Here is a 19,715-nt window from a genome sequence, read left to right on the forward strand (position 1 = left end):
TTAAGGGCTGCGTGATCCCCCTTCTAAGCAGAATCCTTGCAACCCTTATCAGAAACAAAGGGACTACTATATCCTTGATTCCTTTGCTCTGATTCTTGAGTCCTAAGAACCCCATTCTCTTAACAGTCCTTGACTGTATTCTTTTTACATATACAATAATTTTTTCTCAATTTCAAGTTAAAATAACTTTTTAACATTTGTATTCTTTTTAAAGTTTTGAATTCCAAATTCTATCTCTTTGTCAACTCCGTCCTTCCCTGAAATGGTGAATAATCCAATATAGGTTATACATGTGCAATCATGTAAAAAATTTCCGTATTAGTCATTTTGAACAGGAAGAATCAAAAAGGAAGGAAGAAAATGAAGAAAGAAAGAAAGAAAAAAGGAAAGGAAGAAAGAAAGAAAGAAAAAGAAAGAAAGAAAGAAAGAAAGAAAGAAAGAAAGAAAGAAAGAAAGAAAGAAAGAAAGAAAGAAAGAAAGAAAGAAAGAAAGAAAGAATTTTCTTTCTCGATAATTGGTGTATACAGAGAATTATAGGAGGGACTAGGGGGTGAAATAAGACTAGCCAGAGTCACTTCTGGGCAGGAGATAAAGAAGGAAGGTCCTGAAGATTCTGCATCCATCCAATTCACTTGTACCTTTAAAGACAAAGAAAGAAAGAAAGGAAAGAAGGAAGGAAGAAAGAAAAAGGAAAGAAGGAAAGAAGGAAGGGAAGGAGGGAGGGAGGGAAGGAAGGAAAAGAAAGAGAAAAAAGGAAGGAAAGGAAGAAGGAAAGAAAAAGAAAGAGAAAGGAAAGGAAGAAAGGAAGAAGGAAAGAAGTAAAGAGAAAAAAGTGAAAAATAGTATGTTTCGGTCTATATTCAAAGACTATCCCAGGTGGGAAGCACGCTTCATTCATGAATACTTTGGGATTGTCTTAAATAAGTGTATTATTGACATTAGTCTGAAATTAGATAAGTTATTCACAGATCTTCATTATACAACGTAAAGGGCTGAAACTCTTGAGTCAATGCACTGAGGTTGGACAACCGAGCACTTATGGCTAATTACTGATTGGACAATACTCTATAAAGCATATGCTTGGAAAATGGCCCTTCCCACTATCCTGTGCTGGCTCAATAATTGGTGTATACAGAGAATTGTAAGAGGGACTAGGGGTGAAATAAGACTAGCCAGAGTCACTTCTGGGCAGGAGATGAAGAAGGAAGGTCCTGAAGATTTTGCATCCATCCAATTCACTTCTACCTTTAAAGACCAAGAATAAAGACCAAGGACTTTTGCTTATCCTGACTCCGGCTGATTCTAAAGTATCCAGGATGCTAACTCAGTCATCACATACAATATTGCTGTTCCTGGGTACAATATACTCCTGATTTTGCTCACTTCATTTTGCATTAATTCAAGTTTTTCTGAAATAACCTGCCTGTCATTTCTTCCAGCATAAGAATGTCCTATTACAATCATATACACCACAGCTTGTTTAGCCATTCCCCAACTGATAAGCATTCCTTCAATTCCAGAATGATAAGATTAGTTCACAACTCTACCACCAATGCATTAATATTCCAATTTTCCCACATCTTTCCCAACATTTATCATTTTCTTTTTTTAGCCAATCTGATGGATGTAAGGTAGTTAGTACCTCTGAGTTGTTTTAACTGTCATTTCTCTAATCAGTAGTGATTTGGAGCATTTTTTCAAATGATTATAAATATTTTTGATTTCTTCTGAAAACTGCCTATTCACATCCTCTCACCATTTATCAGTTGGAGAAAAACTTAGATTTTTATAATTTGATTCAATAGTTGAGAAATGAGACCTTTATCAGAGAAACTTGTGGCCAAAAATTTCCCCTCACTTTTCTGCTTCCTTTTTAACTGTGGTTGCATTAGGCTTTTTTTTTTTTTTATACATTCACCTAACAGTATTTTATTTTTTCCAACTACATGTAAAGACAGTTTTCAGTATTCACTTCTGTAAGATTTTGAGTTCCAAATTTTTTTCTCCTTTCTTCTCTTACCTTCCCTTCCTCTTCCCCAAGGTAGTAAACAATTTGAAATAAGTTATACATGTATAGTCCTTTTAAACATATTTTCATATTAGTCATCTTATGAAAGAAAAATCAAAATAAAAAGGAACAACCTCAAGAAAGAAAAAAAAAAGGTGAAAATAGTATGCTTCAATTTGCATTTGGTCTCCATAGTTCTTTTTCTGAATATAGATGGCATTTTTCATGCCAAATCTATTGGAAGTGTTTTGGAACAAGTGCACTACTGAAGAGTTAAGTCTGTTATAGTTGATCTCGCTGTTAATGTGTACAATGTTCTCCTGTTCTGCTCACTTTACTCAGCATTTGTTCATGTAAGTCTTTCTAGGCTTTTCTGAAATCAGTCTGCATATCAATTCTTATAGAAGAATAGCATTCCAACTTATTCAGCCATTCTCCAACTGATGGACAGTTTCCAGTTTCTTACCACTACGAAGAGGACTGCCACAAATATTTTTGCACATGTGGATCTTTCCCCCTTTTTTATGATCTTTTTGGGATACAGTAGTTGCACTACTAGATCAAAGGATATTCACAATTTAATAACCTTTTAGACATAGTTCCCAACTGTTTTCTAGAATGGCTAGATCAAGTCACAACTTTACCCACAATTCACATGTCCTCCTTTTTTTCTACTTTTTCCCTCCAACATTTATCATGAGCTTTTCCTGTCATCTTAGCTAATTTGATAGGTGTGAGGTGGTATCTCAGAGTTGTTTGCATTTCTCTACTCAACAGTAATTTAGAGCATTTTTTTTAATGTGACTTTAATTTTTTCATCTGAAAATTGCCTGTTCATATCTTTTGACCATTTACCAATTGGAGAATGACTTGTCTTCTTATACATTTGACTCAGTTCTCTATTTTCAAAATGAGGTCTTTTACAAGGAATTGGAAATTAAATGGTTGCCCATCAGTTGGGGAATGGCTGAATAAGTTATGGTATATGAATATAATGGAATATTATTTTCCATAAGAAATGATGAACGAGCTGATTTCAGAAAAGCCTGGAAAAACTCACACTAACTCAAGCAGAACCAGGAGAACATTGTACACAATAATAGCAACATCTTGTGATGATCATTTGTGACAGACTTGGCTCTTCTCAGCAACTGGTGATTCAAGACAATTCCAACAGATTTGGGATGCAAAATGCTATTCACATCCAGGAAGAGGATTATGAAGACTGAAAGTGATCTGAAGCATAGTACACCTTTTTTTGTTTGTTTGCTTTCTCTTTTTCATGTTTTTTTCACTTTTGATCTGATTTTTCTTGTCACTATGACAAATATGGAAATATGTTTAACCTATAGAAGATTGTTTGCTGAAAAATAACTATAGATATGTATACATATATTGTATTTAACATACACTTTAACATATTTAACATGTATTGGTCTACCTGCCATCTGGGGGAGGGGGTAGGGGAAAGGAGGGAAAAAATTGGAACAGAAGGTTTTGCGATTGTCAGTGCTGAAAAATTACCCATGCATATAACTTGTAAATAAAAAGCTATAAAAAAACCTACCACCACCAACAATAAGATTGCTTGCTGTTTTGGGGAGGTGAGAGGGAGGGCCAGAGGGAGAAAAATTTTACAAAAATGAATTTTGGAAACTATGTGTATTTGGAAAAAAATAAAATAGTATTGAGGGGAAAAAAAGAAGAAATGAGGTTTTTAAAGGGACCCACATATGCAAAAATATTTGTGGTAGCCCTTTATGTAGTGGCAAGAAACTGGAAACTGAGAGGATGCCCATCAATTGGAGAATGGCTGAATAAATTGTGGTATATGAATGTTATGGAATATTATTGTTCTGTAAGAAATGACCAGCAGGATGATTTCAGAAAGGCCTGGAGAGATTTACATGAACTGATGCTGAGTGAAATGAGCAGGACCAGGAGATCATTATATACTTCAACAACAATATTATATGATGATCAATTCTGATGGATGTGACCTTCTTCAACAATGAGATGATTGATGCCAGTTCCAATGATCTTGTGATGAAGAGAGCCATCTATACCCAGAGAGAGGGCCGTGGGAACTGAGAATGGATCATAACACAGCATTTTCATCCTTTTTGTTGTTGTTTGCTTGCATCTTGTTTTCTTATTCATTTTCTTTTCTTTTGGATCTGATTTTTCTTGTGCAGGAAGAAAATTGTATAAGGGGGCAGCTAGGTGGTGCAGTGGATAGAGCACCAGTCCTGGAGTCAGGTTCTGGTTCAGATCTGATCTCAGACACTTAACACTCCTAGTTGTGTGACCCTGGGTAAGTCACTTAACCCAGTTGCCTCCGCAAAGGGAAAAAAAAGGTAATTGTATAAATATGTTTACATATATTGGATTTAACATATTTTAATATGTATAACATATATTGGATTGCTTGCCATCTAGGGAAGGGGATGGGGAGAAAGAGAGGAAAATTTGGAAGGTTTTATAAGGATCAATGTTGAAAAAATCATCCATGCATATGTTTTGAAAATAAAAAAGTTTTAATAAATCCCTCCCCCACAAAAAAAGAAATGAGGCCTTTATCAGAAATACTGACTATAAGAATTGCTTCTCAACTTTCTGCTTTCCTTCTAATCTTGGCTGCACTGATTTTGTTTGTGTAAAACCTTTTTAATCTTATATAATCAAAGTTATCCATTTTGTATTTTTTAATGCTCTATTTTCTTTGATCCTAAATTCTTCCCTTATCCACGAACCTGACAAATAAACTATTCTTTGCTCTCCTAATTTGCTTGTGGTATCACCTTTTATGTGTAAAGCATGTACCCATATTGACCTTATCATGGAATACAGTGTGAGATGTTGGTCTATGACCAGTTTCTGCCATATTGTTTTCTCGTTTTCTCAGTAGTTTTTGTTCTAAAAGCTTGGATTTAGGGGTTTATTATACACTAGATTACCATGCTCATTTACTATACTCTTGAGGTGATAGGAGATAAAATAGAGAATGAGTATATGTCTGAAATACTCCACAGATCAGCTCAGTTTAGAATCAGAAAGAAATCAGAAAGTACACAGAAAATAAAAAAAGTAAAAGGGAAGGAATTTTATGAAAAGCCCAATCTAGACCCTGACATCAGGACCCACAAAAGTCAAACAGGCCCAGTCCAACAGAGAACTATAAAAAAGGATTCAGAATACTCAGAGGAAAAGAATCCCTCTTTTCAATTTTTGACCTAGCCTTTTCCCATTCCCCAGTTTGCTGAATGAACCATCCTGATGCTGTTAACTATTATTTCACTACTCCTCCTGTTGATCCCATATAGATCTCAGTCTGCTCCTGGACACAATAATTCACTGTGCATTTTTACTATCACTGGGGATCTGAGGGACTCATAGAAAGACATAAATGGGAAATATAAATGTAATAATATCCTGGACTGAGAGAGACATTCTTCAGGGTATGGCAAATACTTTATATATGAACAGAGAATAGCTGAAGTAACACTTAAATTCAGCATTTAAGAGGTAGAAGCACTGAGAACTACTTGGAGATCAGGTAAGAGAGTCAATAGGCAAAAATGGGCTTCCCACATGGAGGAAAGAAAGACTAGACTGCTGACTGAGGCTGCTGCACACTTTTTGTTGAGTGAGGCTTTCCTTGGGGTGCCTGATCCCTAAGAGAATGAACTGCAACTCATTTCTATTCACTGGAAGCCAAATGAAATACAATCACTTTGACAATGGGAGTTAATGTTTGAGGGAATAGCTATCAGCAAACAAAACTTCATTGCAGCAGGTTGTAGATAGAGGCCCTCCTGAAAGTGAGGATAGAAAGTTGATGTCAACTGCAGGAATGTTAAGGAATACTCCCCATGGCCGTTCTCTTTAAGGGATACGATCATTAAATACTGGCTCATTAGGTGGGAGGAGAGACAGATCCGGCATTTGGCCAATTCTTCTCACCCACATGTTTGAGTATGACAGGTATGTGCTCTGCCAACTTTTCTTCCTAGCTTTAAGAGCTTAGTGATCTACTTTGGTGATTTTAACTTGTTTGAAGGAGCCAAAGAAAGGAGGCAAGGGCTAAGGATTGCCAGAAGCTTGAAGTCAAGCAACAAAACACTGGAAGACATGAGGAAGCCCCAGGAAAAAAAAAAAGTCTTACTTGCTTTTGATTCCACTTGAGGTCAGGAATGAGAACAAAGCCATCTGAAGGATCTGGGTTTTCAAATACAATTCTGTCAGCTTCAGCCTTCTTCTCCAGAATATTATATACCCACTAAGAGAAGGAGAGAGGAAAAAAAAAACTACATTTGAGTTTTTTAAAAAATGAATTTTCATATTATTAATAATAATAGCTTACATATACATTTGTTAAAAAAAAAAAAAAAAAGCTCCCTGAAGCCATGTTTCTTTACCTCAGCTAATTTTAAAATTATTTTTTTGTATTTAAAAAAAAAAATCTGCTTGTCTTTCTCCCGCTTCCCTCCAGCCCATCAAGAAATAAACTTCCAAATGCTAGTCACAGTTAGAGAAAGAATTATGGAGTTTGAATGTGGATCGAAATATAGTATTTTTACTTTGATTTGTTTTTGTTTTTTCTTTCTCATAGTTTTCCCCTTTTGTTTTGGTTCTTTCATAACATGACTAACATGGAAATATATTTAACATGATTATATATACATAACTATATCAGATTGCTTGCTGTTTTGGGGAAGGAAGGGGAGAGTGAGAGAAGAAGAAAAAAATTGGAACTCAAAATCTCATAAAAATGAATGTTGAAAACTATCTTTATATATAATTAGAAAAAATAAAATATTATTAAGTGGTGAGGAAGAAAGTGTGGGAAGAAATAAAGTTCCAAATTGCTTTCCAGAATGGCTGGACTGTTCACAGTTCCCCTGACAGTGCATTAATGTCCTGCCAGCATTGAGATAACTATAATTCCCCAAAATCCTTAACTCTGAAAAATCTAACTATATGCTTCTTCAACATGAAATTCAGTTGTTACCAAAGAACTAGAGATCATTATTGATCACAAAATAGAAAATTTTGATTACATCAAATTAAAACGTTTTGTACAAACAAAACTAATGCAAACAAGATTAGAAGGGAAGCAACAAACTGGGGAAACATTTTTACAGTTAAAGGTTTTGACAAAGGCCTCATTTCCAAAATATATAGAGAACTGATTATAATTTATAAGAAATCAAGCCATTCTCCAATTGATAAATGGTCAAAGGATATGAACAGTCAATTTTCAGATGATGAAATTGAAACTATTTCCACTCATATGAAAGAGTGTTCCAAATCATTATTGATCAGAGAAATGCAAATTAAGACAACTCTGAGATACCACTACACATCTGTCAGATTAGCTAAGATGACAGGAAAAAATAATGATGAATGTTGGAGGGGATGCAGGAAAACTGGGACACTGATGCATTGTTGGTGGAGTTGTGAACGAATCCAACCATGCTGGAGAGCAATCTGGAATTATGCCCAAAAAGTTATCAAACTGTCCATACCCTTTGATCCTGAGTGTTATTACTGGGCTTATATCCCAAAGAAATACTAAAGAAGGGAAAGGGACCTGTATGTGCCAAAATGTTTGTGGCAGCCCTGTTTGTAGTGGCGAGAAGCTGGAAAATGAATGGATGCCCATCAATTGGAGAATGGCTGGGTAAATTGTGGTATATGAATGTTATGGAATATTATTGTTCTGTAAGAAACGATCAGCAAGATGAATACACAGAGGCTTGGAGTGACAACATGAAATTCAGTTCAGGAGTTGGGAGTTTTCTCCCTCTAATAGACATATGGAACAGGCATCAGCACCAGCACTAGAGTCAACCTCAGTTCAAATAGATCTCAACTTAGTGCCTTTTCTCTACTATTTCAGGCTAATGGCCTTTGTACTGCCAAAGCCAACATCTGTCTTCCAAGGTCCTGAAAGGAACAGGAGGCAAGATTGGTTGAATAGAAGCCTTTGAAATCCCCAGCTCCTTTGTCTTCAGGGGCCATCAAGCAAAGGAGAAGAAGGGAAAGCAGGAGTCTGCAGCGGTGTCTTATGGAGAGCGTGCAGAGTGGTTAGCGCTGGGCCGCTCTGATGGCTGAAAATCCTGCCTCTCCTGGAGCACTCTCCTGCCTAGGGCTCCAACAGACCAGCAAGCTTTCCCAACACCTACCTGAGAACCCAAAGCAGGCTACAATAACGGGTGTTCTATCAGGAGTCCTCTGGCCAAAGCATGACCTTCTATCCCTTGTTCAGACCCTTCAGCTAAGTGCCTCTCAGGAGCCAGACTAATCCCAACTTTGATCCTTCAGTGACTGAGTGGGCCCTTAAAGCAGGATCACTCCACATTAAAGGTCTGAGAGTCTCTCTAAAGAAATAGGAGTATAAGGGGAAAAGGAAGATAGTGGGACTCAGGGCCAAGATGGGCAAACTAAGCTTCTCTAGCTCTATTTATTCATCTCTTTTAACTCTCTTATGAATATAAAACTCCCAGATTTCTTCACAACTGCAGCTGGAACTCACCCATTCTAAACAAAGGAAAGAAAATCTCTGCAAGAAGAGTGTTGAAGTGCAGCTGACTAAAGGACTTGGGTGACACGGCAATAAACAGCTCAGGTCCCAGAGACATAAAGTCTGGTGAGGCACCTGGTACCTCAGGGAAGCCAGGAAGAGTGTCCTTTCATTCTCTCCCCAACACCTGCTTAGTCGAGAATGTGGTAGCCCTCCAGGGACCCAGAGCGGTAAGCTGGGGTTTCAGGTTTAGTGAAAAAGGGAAGAGAAAGAAGGCTTGAAGAAAAGCTCACAAAGGATGGAAGCTTTTGCTCTGAGATAAAGGGAAGCTGGATGCCAAAAGGAGACAGGCTGGCTACAAAGTACACTGAAGTAACCTTGGAGCTTAATCAGCACACATTGCCCTTGGAGAAGAGTATGCTGGCGGAAGAGAAGACAGGGAAGGAAAAGCTGGGATGAAGCCTTTGGGTCTGCACTGAGTTGGGACATCCGTGTCTACTTTGGTTTCTACTTGGGCTTCTGCTTTCATGGCTGCAGCTAGTTAGCTAGTTAGCATAGCAGGACTACCCAAACTTGGTTATGCTATCTGCCTCAATGGCCATACTGGTCAGCTGCAGTTTGAGGGCTCTAATGAGGGACAGTGCCTAAGGTCACACAGTAGAACCTCTTAGAACATGAGCAACACGGCTGGAGGTGGCAGCAGGGCTGGACCTTCAAGCTCCTGTGGCTGGTTACAGCAATCGGCAAAAACAATCATTCCCATCTCTTTTCCAAATTGGTATGGGAGCCCCGGACAGCATGCCTTGCTTAAATACTCCTCCTTTCCCTTTCCCTGCTTCTACATGCTGGAGAATGCCTTTTACATCCCCTGGCCCCAACATCAGAACTCCCTCTCCCAGCTCTATGCCATCCCCAGGGAGGAAACCAGAGAGTAACTGAGATCACATTGCAGTCTGCTCCCGCCACCGAGCAGTGAATGATTCCCAAGGATCAGTGGAAGGGGAGGGGAAAGCAGCTGGCGGGATTTAGAGCTGCTAAACTAAGCAGGCATAGGAGGAAAACCACATACTCCTCTTTAACAGTTCTCTCCCCACCAAAGACCGGAAATGTCACCAACAGAAGAGGTAAAGAGCCAGATCAAAATCAGAGTTAGGCCAGGAAGATGCAACTGAAGCTATTCAGAGACATTTCCACATTTAAAAACAGCCTCTGCATAGATGGTGCTTTTACAAAGGTCTCATGCTCTTGATATTCAAGACAGAAAGTGTTAGGGACAAGATCACGAAGCAAGGGTGGCACCTACTTTGGGGATCTGCTCACCACAAAGAAAGGACACCTCAGGGGAGGACACTGGTTCTACTTCCAAGGAGGGGTTTGTCTCTGAGTTGGCTCAGAGCTAGCTTCCCTACAAAAAAAAGATCAACGTCTGAAAAAACTCTTGGTCTGAGAAATAAAGAATCCATCGAAGTAGAGAGTGCCCTTTTCATCAAGGAAGGCTCAATGCTACTTCCTACTTTCTCTCTACTTTTGTCCTATACTTTTCATCAAAAATGGGAAGCCCCACTTAGTCCTTACCCCTTCCAATGAGCAACACGGTGGGATACGGAGATCTTTTAAAAGAAGGGACAGTTCATTTTAGTGAGCAAAGGGCCAAATTGGGACTAACTCACCTGCCCAATAGAGTTGCTTCTACTTTGTAGTGGGTAAAAATATAATACTTGGAAAGATCCAGAAATGAGGAGCAGGTGAAATATGAAAATGATGATGATGATAACTGATGATGTCAATTAGGTTTAACTTCAAACACAGCCAAATTCTGAGCAGTAATTCCCATTGGCCTCTCTTGAATAGCTTAGGGACAAGTCTAAAGGCTGAAAAGATGTTTAAAGGATTGGATCAAACTAAAAATGTAGGTACTGAATAAAGATAATCTCTAAATTAAGATGTAACAGTGTTCCTAGCAAAGGGCTCTGTCTATAGTAGGCACTTAAGTATTTATTGAGTTGAATGTGGGATAATAAAGAAAGGAAAAAAAAGTGGCAAATAGTCTTTCACCTTAAGCTTCAACCCCTAGAAAATGATTTGCTTCAACTATACCTAGGGGAAAGGGTCTGAATAAAGGTAGATTTGGTTCCAGGAGATCCAACCATGATAAATTTGCAATAGAACTCAGTCAAATAGGGAGTCAAGTCAGATATCTAAGTTCCTAAAATGGACAAAAGTCCAGTTTAGTCTAGAATCCTAACAGTCAACCCTGTTGAACCTCATGATGACCTTCCTTATAGAATCATATGTTAAGAACTGAAAGGGACATTACAGGTCTTCCTCATTTTACAGATGAGGAAATTGGGGCCTGAAAAGTTAAATGATTTTCACTGATCACAAGGCCAGTGTTGGGGGCAAGATTCAAACTTAACTCATCTTGATCTCAGTGCTCTACTCACTACACTCTGTTGCTCTCCCTCTTTCCTCAACAACCATAGTTAGTCCAGAACAAGTAGGACCTTATGATATTTATTCCTATTTCTGTCTCTTCTGGGGCAGTTTAATCACCTGGATGCTGAGGCTCTGTGAGTCCAGATAGGGTAGAGTGATGTTCTTGTAATCATCCCCAGTCTCCCGAACCAGATGGAGGTCCTGACGTAAGTACTTTTTCAAGTGCTTCTCTGTGGCAGGGTAAACCACTGTTGTCTTTATATCTGCAACCAAATAAAATGCCCAGTTAATACAAGTTTCCCAGTCACACTTCAAACAAGCTTGAGCTGGAGGGGGGAGGGGGAGAGAGAGGGATGGGAGGAACCCAGGAAGGAGAAGGTCATGGAGACTTGAAAAATGGGCCATGCTTCCTGTCTCTTGAAAGAACTACAAATTAGAAGAAGCTCCTATAGTTTTCTTAAATGTAATTTAGGCCCAGGAGAAGAATTAAAGATCTATTGTACAGGACAACAGCAAGATTAGATGATGATCAATTCTGAAGGGTGTGGCTCTTTTCAACAATGAGATGATTCAAGCCAGTTCCAGCGATTTTGTGATGAAGAGAGCCATTTGCACCCAGAAAAAGAACTGTGCAGTGTGTGGATCACAACATAGTATTTTTGTTGTTATTTGCTTACATCTTGTTTTCTTTCTCATTTTCCCCCCTTTTTAATCTGATTTTGATCAGCATGATAATTGTGGAAACATGTATAGAAGAATTGCACGTGTTTAACATATTGGATTACTTGCCATCTATGGGAAGGACTTAAAAGAAGAGAGGGAAAAAATTTGAAACACAAGGTTTTGCAAGGATAAATGTTGAGAGTTATCCATGCATATGTTTTGAAAACAAAAAGCTTTAAATTAAAAAAAAGAAAAAGAAAAAGAAAAATGAATGAACTCTGAAGCCAAAAAAAAAAGTTATAAAGATCGTCTGACCTTGGTCGAACTTTACTCATCATTCTAACTTCCTTAACTTTATCCTTCCTTAACTTCAGTTAGCATCCCCTATATTCCTCCTCTTCTAGAAATTCATCAAGATGGTATAAAATAAGACATGTGAGAAGGTGTTGACCTGTAGCAGTTATTACAGGTGGTTGATCTTTGTATTACACATGGCCAGTCCTTTTAGCAATTGTTACAGGTGGCCTAAGATAAAATTTATGGGAGACCCTGAGCTTGATCTACTCTGGGGAAAAAAAAAAAAGAGACCCATCCTGCAGCCTTAAAATGTACCAGGCATCAATGAAAGGCAGCAACCTTCCTCTCTTACAGTCCAGGCTCAAGCCAACATTATTTTGTTGGGTAAGAGGTCAATCACTTCCTAGTTGGAGGATTATAAAGTGCTTTGACTTATCAGAGGCAATGTGGAGAACTTATTTTAATTATTAATCACTGTACAATTCCCTGCTAATGAGAAGTGAATGGTACTGAACTCTGGGGCTAAAGAACAAAAAGAACAATTAAAATTGGTATTGATTCCAGGAGGAAAAGTAATTAGGCCAAAAATGGCTAAGGCAAAAATGGCTTCCTCTCTGACACACCAGGCCTTTTCTGTTTTCCCCACAATTGGCCTTGTTGTAGGGATTCTAGAAGAATCCCTTAATTTTTTTCTTTTCTAACAACCTAGCAGGGAAATGAGCCACCTCAGGAAGTAATGAAATCTTCACTGAGAAAATGTCATCAAAGGCTGGGGATAGGCTTTAGCTAGGGAACAAAGAGGATTATGGTTCAAACATGGGCAGGTTGAAGTAAATCATTTCTGAAGTCTCTTCATTTTGAATTCTATGATTTCTACTTCTACTTTCTATTCTAGGAAAAGTGGGAGTAAAAACGGTTTTGTTCAGACCCCCTCTGCATGCAAATGGAAGCACCGGTAGGCCTCAGCCCGTTTGGTTCCTCCTGCCTGGCACCCAGACATAGCCCGAAGCTATGGGCCCACTGCAGCCTAGTTTCTTGGCCTCTAAAGAGTAGAAAGCCACCAGGGCCCAGAACATGTCTCTGTCTGCCGGGGCTTGTCAAGAAGTCTGGCCCAACGTGGAATTACTAAGCCACCCACTAGAGCAGGGAGAATGAGCAGCCCCTCCTCCTCCTCCCCTGGCTTCCCCACCTGTAAGCCCCAGCACAGGACTAGAGTTTTGTCAGTGCACTCGTTCACCTCCCTCCCCAGGACCCTCTGGCCTCAGACCCGACGCCCTTCCAGCACAGCTCCTAACTGCTCTTCCTGGGCCTTGCGGCTCTGTGCTCCTCGGGCACTTCCCCAGGCCATCCCAGGGGAGAGACGGCTGCTCGCCCAGGGCCCCAGGTTCCTCAGTTTAAGGCTAAAAGCCAGTTGAGTAGGAGAGACTGTCCCAGAGCTGGTTAAGTCCAGTCTGGGAAGCAGAACCACCCAGAAGAGTAGGATTCTGATTTCTGGAAAGCAGCTTTTTTTTGGTCCTATGTGTCAACAACTTTGATAAATGAACAACCCTCTGCACTTGGGGTGTTCGTCTGGGTGCCAGAAGCACATTACCCCCAAACTCCAGGCAGGACAGTGGGCCCGCAACCAGTGCCCCCTGAAAACTTGCCGCTTGGCAGCTCTGTCTCCACACTTAAGTCAGCTGATGAGGCTTGGATGCATGGATTCTAATCCTGGGCATATTCTGCTTTAGGATGAACTGGGCTGGCAAGATTTTTCTTCTGAAAGGGTGATATCTGGTGACTCCTCTAGCTCCTAACTCAACCCTAAGGGCAGATTAGCCCAATTCCAGTCTTCACATTGCTTTTCTTAGGATGAACAACCTCAAATATCCATTCCTCCTTTACTAGCACATTCTTGAAGGGAGCATCCAAATTTCCTTAACTTCAGCCAGCACCCCCTTCCCCTATATCTTTCTTCCCACAAACAGACCTAGAGAAGGAACATAAACAGTTCTAACTACTTTGGGAGAAACATAAACAGCTGGGACATAATGAGGTGCTAGGGAGATCAGGCACAGAAACTCGGGAAACAAGAAAAGAGGAGGCCCTGTAGTTTATTAGAATAAGGATTGACAAATTCTACCCCACAAGGAGCCTGGAAAGTGGGGGAGGGATAAGTAGGAACTCTCACTAAAGCCTCTGGATGTACGTCTTTGGTAATGGAATTGCAAGTATACGTGTGAGTAGTCAGGGGTGAAACAGACCCTGATAGTGCATGAGGGAAGAAGATTACAAGGGAAAGGGGCAAGTTTCTGGCATCAGTCATAGCTAGCTTAGCTGCCTTGGCTTCTGCAAATAAAGGCACTTTTATGACTGGTACCTTCATTCTCCTCCCAGAATTTGGCAACTTTGACTCTTCCTGAGTGGGGAATTGGGCTGGATAATGGCTCCAGGGAAAGCAAACTCTTTAACTCACTCCTGATGACTATGTCTCAGCTTCCTGTTGATTTCCCATCACTATTCTGTAGGGCTTTCAGTTTCAGAAAAGGGAATTTTAAAAAATTCTTGGTTCTAGAGAGTTTTTTGTTTGGTTGGTTGGTTCTAGAGTTTTTAATCATTTACTTAAAAAAGAAATGTCCAGAATTTTGTCCAGAATCCATTATCCTCTTCCCTGGTCAGACCACACCTAGGACATTGTCTAGTTTTAGCCGCCATATTATTGGAAGGCTATTGTCATACCAAAACATGTCCAGAGAAAGATAAGCATGTTGGTGAGGGGACAAGAAATGAGAATCTACCAAAGAAATTGGGAGTACTGGCTTGAAAATGAGACGTGGGAGAGAAAGATCAAATATCTAAAGAGATGTCATATAAAGAATTGGATGTATTTACTTCATCTCAAAAGACAAAATAAGATGGAAGTCACAAGGAAGTAGTTGGCCCAACGTGACAATTTAGAGCTATACAAAAATGGAAGATGCTGTCCTTGGACATAGGGAAAAATCTATTTCCTAGAGGTCTTCTAGCAGATGCTATATCTTCTCTTATGGAGAATGCTGTAGAAGAGTCATGCTTTGAGTAAAAATTGGACTAAAAAGTTACTGAAGATCATTCCAAGGTAACAACTCTTGAGATTCATATTATTGTGTCTAATGGCAGTATTTAGGTTGACACCCTCCTTAATGAGTCAGGTGAAACAAAGGAGCCGGTATTTAAGAAGTTCAATACCAAAAAGAATTCCCACCCATCCTATTGCTCCTTCAACCAACTTTTAAGGGTCTTCCAAGATACTGGAGAATAAAGAAAATCAAAGTAATAAAAAGATTAAAATCCAATAAAAAGAATACTGACTTGGCAATCAAGAGATAAATTAAACACCTACTAAGTACAGAGCAGTGCTAGGTACTAGTTTGCTTAATATAGGAGCTCTGACTTGATGGTGTTTATAGAAAGGGGGATAAGACAGAAAAACAGCTAACTATAGGATACAATATTATAAAATAACAATATTAAGTATGAAACACAGTGCTATGTGAGGTCTTTAGGGGAAAACTGTTACTGATAGGTTGCTTTGGGAATCTTAACAAATCCTTGGATTCCCAAGGAAGATGGCAATGAGCTGTACTTTAAAATATTCAGGACATTTTAGGCACAGGAAAACAGTATGAACACAGTCAATGAAGATGGAAAGTATTAGATCAACTTGAGATCCTACTATGATAGTTTAGCTGGAGTGGAGAATGTATGGAGAAAAACAGTATGAGAGAATGATGGTAAAGTAGAGTGGTATCTGACTGTGGAGAACCCTGAATGCCAGAGTTTAAACTTTTAAACTTTTCTTGATAAGATGGAGCTATTGAAGTTTTTGAGAAGAGGAGTAACACATTTTTATGCACAAATTGGTCTGGCAAGGGCAGAGGGCCAGAGGAAATAGGGGCAGGAATATCTATGAGGATGTTATTGAAATTGTCTAAGTAAGTAAGTAGAAATAAATGTCTTTAAGAGAGTGGTGATAGCAGAAATATAAAGAAAGAGAAGATAACTGATGGCTTGAGGATTCAAGAGAATTAATCTTCTTCTACCCTTGTTCCATCCTTCATCTTCCATTGCCCAGTTTTGACAAAGAGCTAGAGGCTCTCTCTTAACTGAATGCTGATCTACTTCATCCCTTCTCCTCCATGAAATAACCCTGAGCCCCTCTGTGCTCCAACTTTTTTTTTTTTTAGGTTTCATATATAATGTTTGAAGGATACTTATTTTTCTTTTGTTTGTTTTTGCTGAGGCAACTGGGGTTAAGAGACTTGCCCAGGGTCACACAGCTAGGAAGTGTTTGAGATCACATTTGAACTCAGGTCCTCTTGACTTCAGGGCTGGTGCTCTATCCACTGCGCCACCTAGCTGCCCCTCTCTTTAAAAAAAAAAAAATGTAAAGCTTTTTATTTTCAAAACATATGCATGGATAATTTTTCAACATTAACTCCTGGGTTACCTTGTATTCTGATTTTTCTCCTCCCTTCTCCCTACTCCCTCTCCTAGATGGCAAGTAATCCAATATATGTTAAACATGGTAAAAATATCTCTCAAGTCCAATATATGCATATATATTTATACAATTATCTTGATGCACAAGAGAAATCAGATAAAAAAGGAAAAAATGAGAAAGAAAATAAAATGTAAGCAAACAACAAAAAGAGTGAAAATGCCATATACTCAGTTCCCACAGCCCTCCCTCTGGGTGCAGATGGCTCTCTTTATCACAGTCATTGGAACTGGCCTGAATCATCTCATTGTTGGAAAGAGCCAAGTTCATCAGAATACATCCTCATACAGTATCGTTGTTGAAGTATATAATGATCTCCTGGTTCTGCTCATTTCACTTAATATCAGTTCATGTAAGTCTCTCCAGGCCTTTCTGAAATCATTCTGCTGGTCGTTTCTTACAGAACAATAATATTCCATAACATTCATATACCACAATTTGCTCAACCATTCTCCAATTGATGGCATCCACTCTGTTTCCAGTTTCTAGCCACTACAAACAGGGCTGCCACAAACATTTTGGCACATACAGGTCCCTTTCCCTTCTTTAGTATCTCTTTGGGGTATACACCCAGTAGTAACACTGCTGGATCAAAGGGTATAAGCAGTTTGATAACTTTTTTAACATAATTCTAAATTGCTCTCCAGAATGGATGGATTTGTTCACAACTCCACCAACAAAGCATCAGTGTCCCAGTTTTCCCACATCCCCTCCAACATTCATCAACATCTTTTCCTGTCATCTTAGCCAATCTGAGAAGTGTTCAGAGTTGTTTTAATTTGCATTTCTCTTTTCATAAGACTAGATTTAGATTTAGAGCACCTTTTCATATGACTAGAAATGTGTACTCCAACTTTCAAAGACCAAAAGTCATTTGTCAAAAACTACTTGCCTTGTCACTGCTCCCTAAAGTCAAGTGTAATACCTAGCAAAGTTAAACATAATTCTGAATGAAAAAAAATGTACATTCAATAAATTGTCAGACTTTTAGAACTTTGTTGCAGAAAGACCTGAACTTACCCAAAAAGTTGACATATAAGATCCAAGAGAAATACTAAGTAAACATCAAAGATTAATTTCAAAGGACTCAGTAACAAACTGTTTGTACTTTAAATATGGAAATTAGTAAATGGATAATTTGAAAGGAAGATTGGGGTAGAGCTGAGTAAGATGTGATTCTAAAAAGCAAAACTATGTGGGAAAGAAAAAAGATAAAAAGAGTAATCAGGTCATATGAATGAGGTACAAGAGCAAAAATTGCCACAAAGGAATTAGATGAGGAAAAAGGTCTGGTAGTTCTGGAATCCTACTGACATCAGGAATAGGTTAACAATAGAATAATATACACACAAAACATACAAACATATGTGTGTGTGTGTATGAAAAAGTATTAAAGTTTTCTAAATTTATTAAGAAATAAATTGAGGGAGAGAATAGAATAAAATGAGTTATAGAAGGGTGTGCAGATTAGTGAGAATGGGATAAAGGGGTAAAGAGAAGATAAGCAAGCAATCTTTGGAAATAGGATAGGAACAGTCAGTAAGGATAGGAAATTAAGAGATACACACAAATATAATAACAATAATCAGGAATAAAATTTATTAGGGAAAAAACCAAATAATCACTGATCTCAAAGTTAAAATAGATTTAATCAAAAGACAAAAATAGGGAAACTACATTATATGTTAGCCATAATGATCAATGCTGTTTTAGACTATTTAAAACAACTAGATAGTATAATGTTGGAATATTGCTGTGGAGCAAGAAATTATGAGTTAATGTATTCAGAATATTATGAAAAGACTTGGGCTTAGGAAGGATGAGGTAGAGAATATTCCATAACATTCATATACCATAATTTATTCATCCATTCCCCAATTGATGGGCATTCACTCAGTTTCCAGTTCCTTGCCACTACAAAAAGAGCTGCCACAAACATTTTTGCACATGTAGGAAACTGTAGAGAAACTGAGGATAAGCAAGCATAGTATAATCTAACATAGATATAGATAAATGTATATATGTGTGATTACAGATAGCTATGTATATCTATATGTATTTTATATGCATGTGTATATACACATATATTTTATATGTGTATATATTTATGTATGTATGTATATATACACACATGTGTACACACATATATACACAAATATATATGCTTATCTGTAATCTTCTTGGGGGAGATAGGGGAAGAAAGGGGGAAAAAGAATAAAGTAAAAAGAACAGAGAACAAAAAAAAAAACCTACAAAGAAGCAAAAAAAAAATATGAAGAGTTCTGAATACAACGTACATTGTATTTATTTCTATAGATTTTCTTAATATGGAAATTTTATTATTTCATATTTTTAATCCTCTCATGTTCTGCTAAGTACATGACAATGGGTTTTTTCCTTTTTCTATTTTGTATTTAAGTTTTAAATAAATATATTTTTAAAAAAATAAAGTTAGGGCAGCTAGGTAGTGCAGTGGATAGAGCAGCAGCCCTAAAGTCAGGAGGACCTGAGTTCAAATCTGACCTCAGACACTTAATACTTTCTAGCTGTGTGACCCTGGGCAAGTCACTTAAGCCCAATTGCCTCAGGAAAAAAAAGAAAAGAAAAAAGAGAGTCAGCTGGGTGTTTCCAGTTGCCCTGAAGCTGAGTCCTTCAGTATGTGTTGTCTCCCTAATTAGAAGATGAGGTTCTTGAAAGAGATTTTAAAAATAAATGGAAGGAAGAAGGAAGGAGGGAAGAAGGGAGAGAGGGAAGGAAGGAAGGAAGAAGGAAGGAAGGAAGGAAGGAAGAAGGAAGGAAGGAAGGAAGGAAGGAAGGAAGGAAGGAAGGAAGGAAGGAAGGAAGGAAGGAAGGAAGGAGGGAGGGAGGGAGGGAATTAGGTACAGGAATCTAAGGTACCTTAGATGTGAGAGATAAGATATAGAGAAGAGTTCAAGGCAACATCAAGGTTTTCAACAGAAGAGATTAAGTAAATAGTAACAATACCGGACAGAAATAAAAAGTTAGAGGAATAATAAACTTAGTTTTGGACATATTGATTTTACAGTAGAATTGGACATCCAGGTAGAAATGTGCTAGAGAAAGACAGTTATATGGAAGTTAGGGTTGGAGATACAGATATAGAAACATCAGCACAGAGGTAATGGTTAAAGCCATGGATTTAAATGAGATTGGTTATAAAGAAAAAAGTACCAAGAAATGGACATGAACAAAGGAGGCAGAGAAATAATAATTGGAAAAGTAAGAAAACTAGAAAAAATATGTTT

At 38.3% G+C, this 19,715-nt stretch overlaps 1 protein-coding gene across 1 annotated transcript in view; it reads right to left on the reverse strand.

Moving 5' to 3' along the window:
- DCPS (decapping enzyme, scavenger) overlaps nucleotides 1-19,715 on the reverse strand; it is a 49,757-nt gene that overhangs the window by 7,017 nt on the left and 23,025 nt on the right. Inside the window, exons 3-4 of the mRNA XM_051986713.1 lie at nucleotides 11,088-11,233; nucleotides 6,174-6,287 (exon numbers count right to left, since the gene is read on the reverse strand). Of these exons, the coding sequence (XP_051842673.1) occupies nucleotides 6,174-6,287; nucleotides 11,088-11,233 (260 nt within the window). The remainder of the gene's footprint in view (nucleotides 1-6,173; nucleotides 6,288-11,087; nucleotides 11,234-19,715) is intronic.

Source organism: Antechinus flavipes, chromosome 3, assembly GCF_016432865.1.
Source record: "Antechinus flavipes isolate AdamAnt ecotype Samford, QLD, Australia chromosome 3, AdamAnt_v2, whole genome shotgun sequence".
Lineage (NCBI taxonomy): Eukaryota > Metazoa > Chordata > Mammalia > Dasyuromorphia > Dasyuridae > Antechinus > Antechinus flavipes.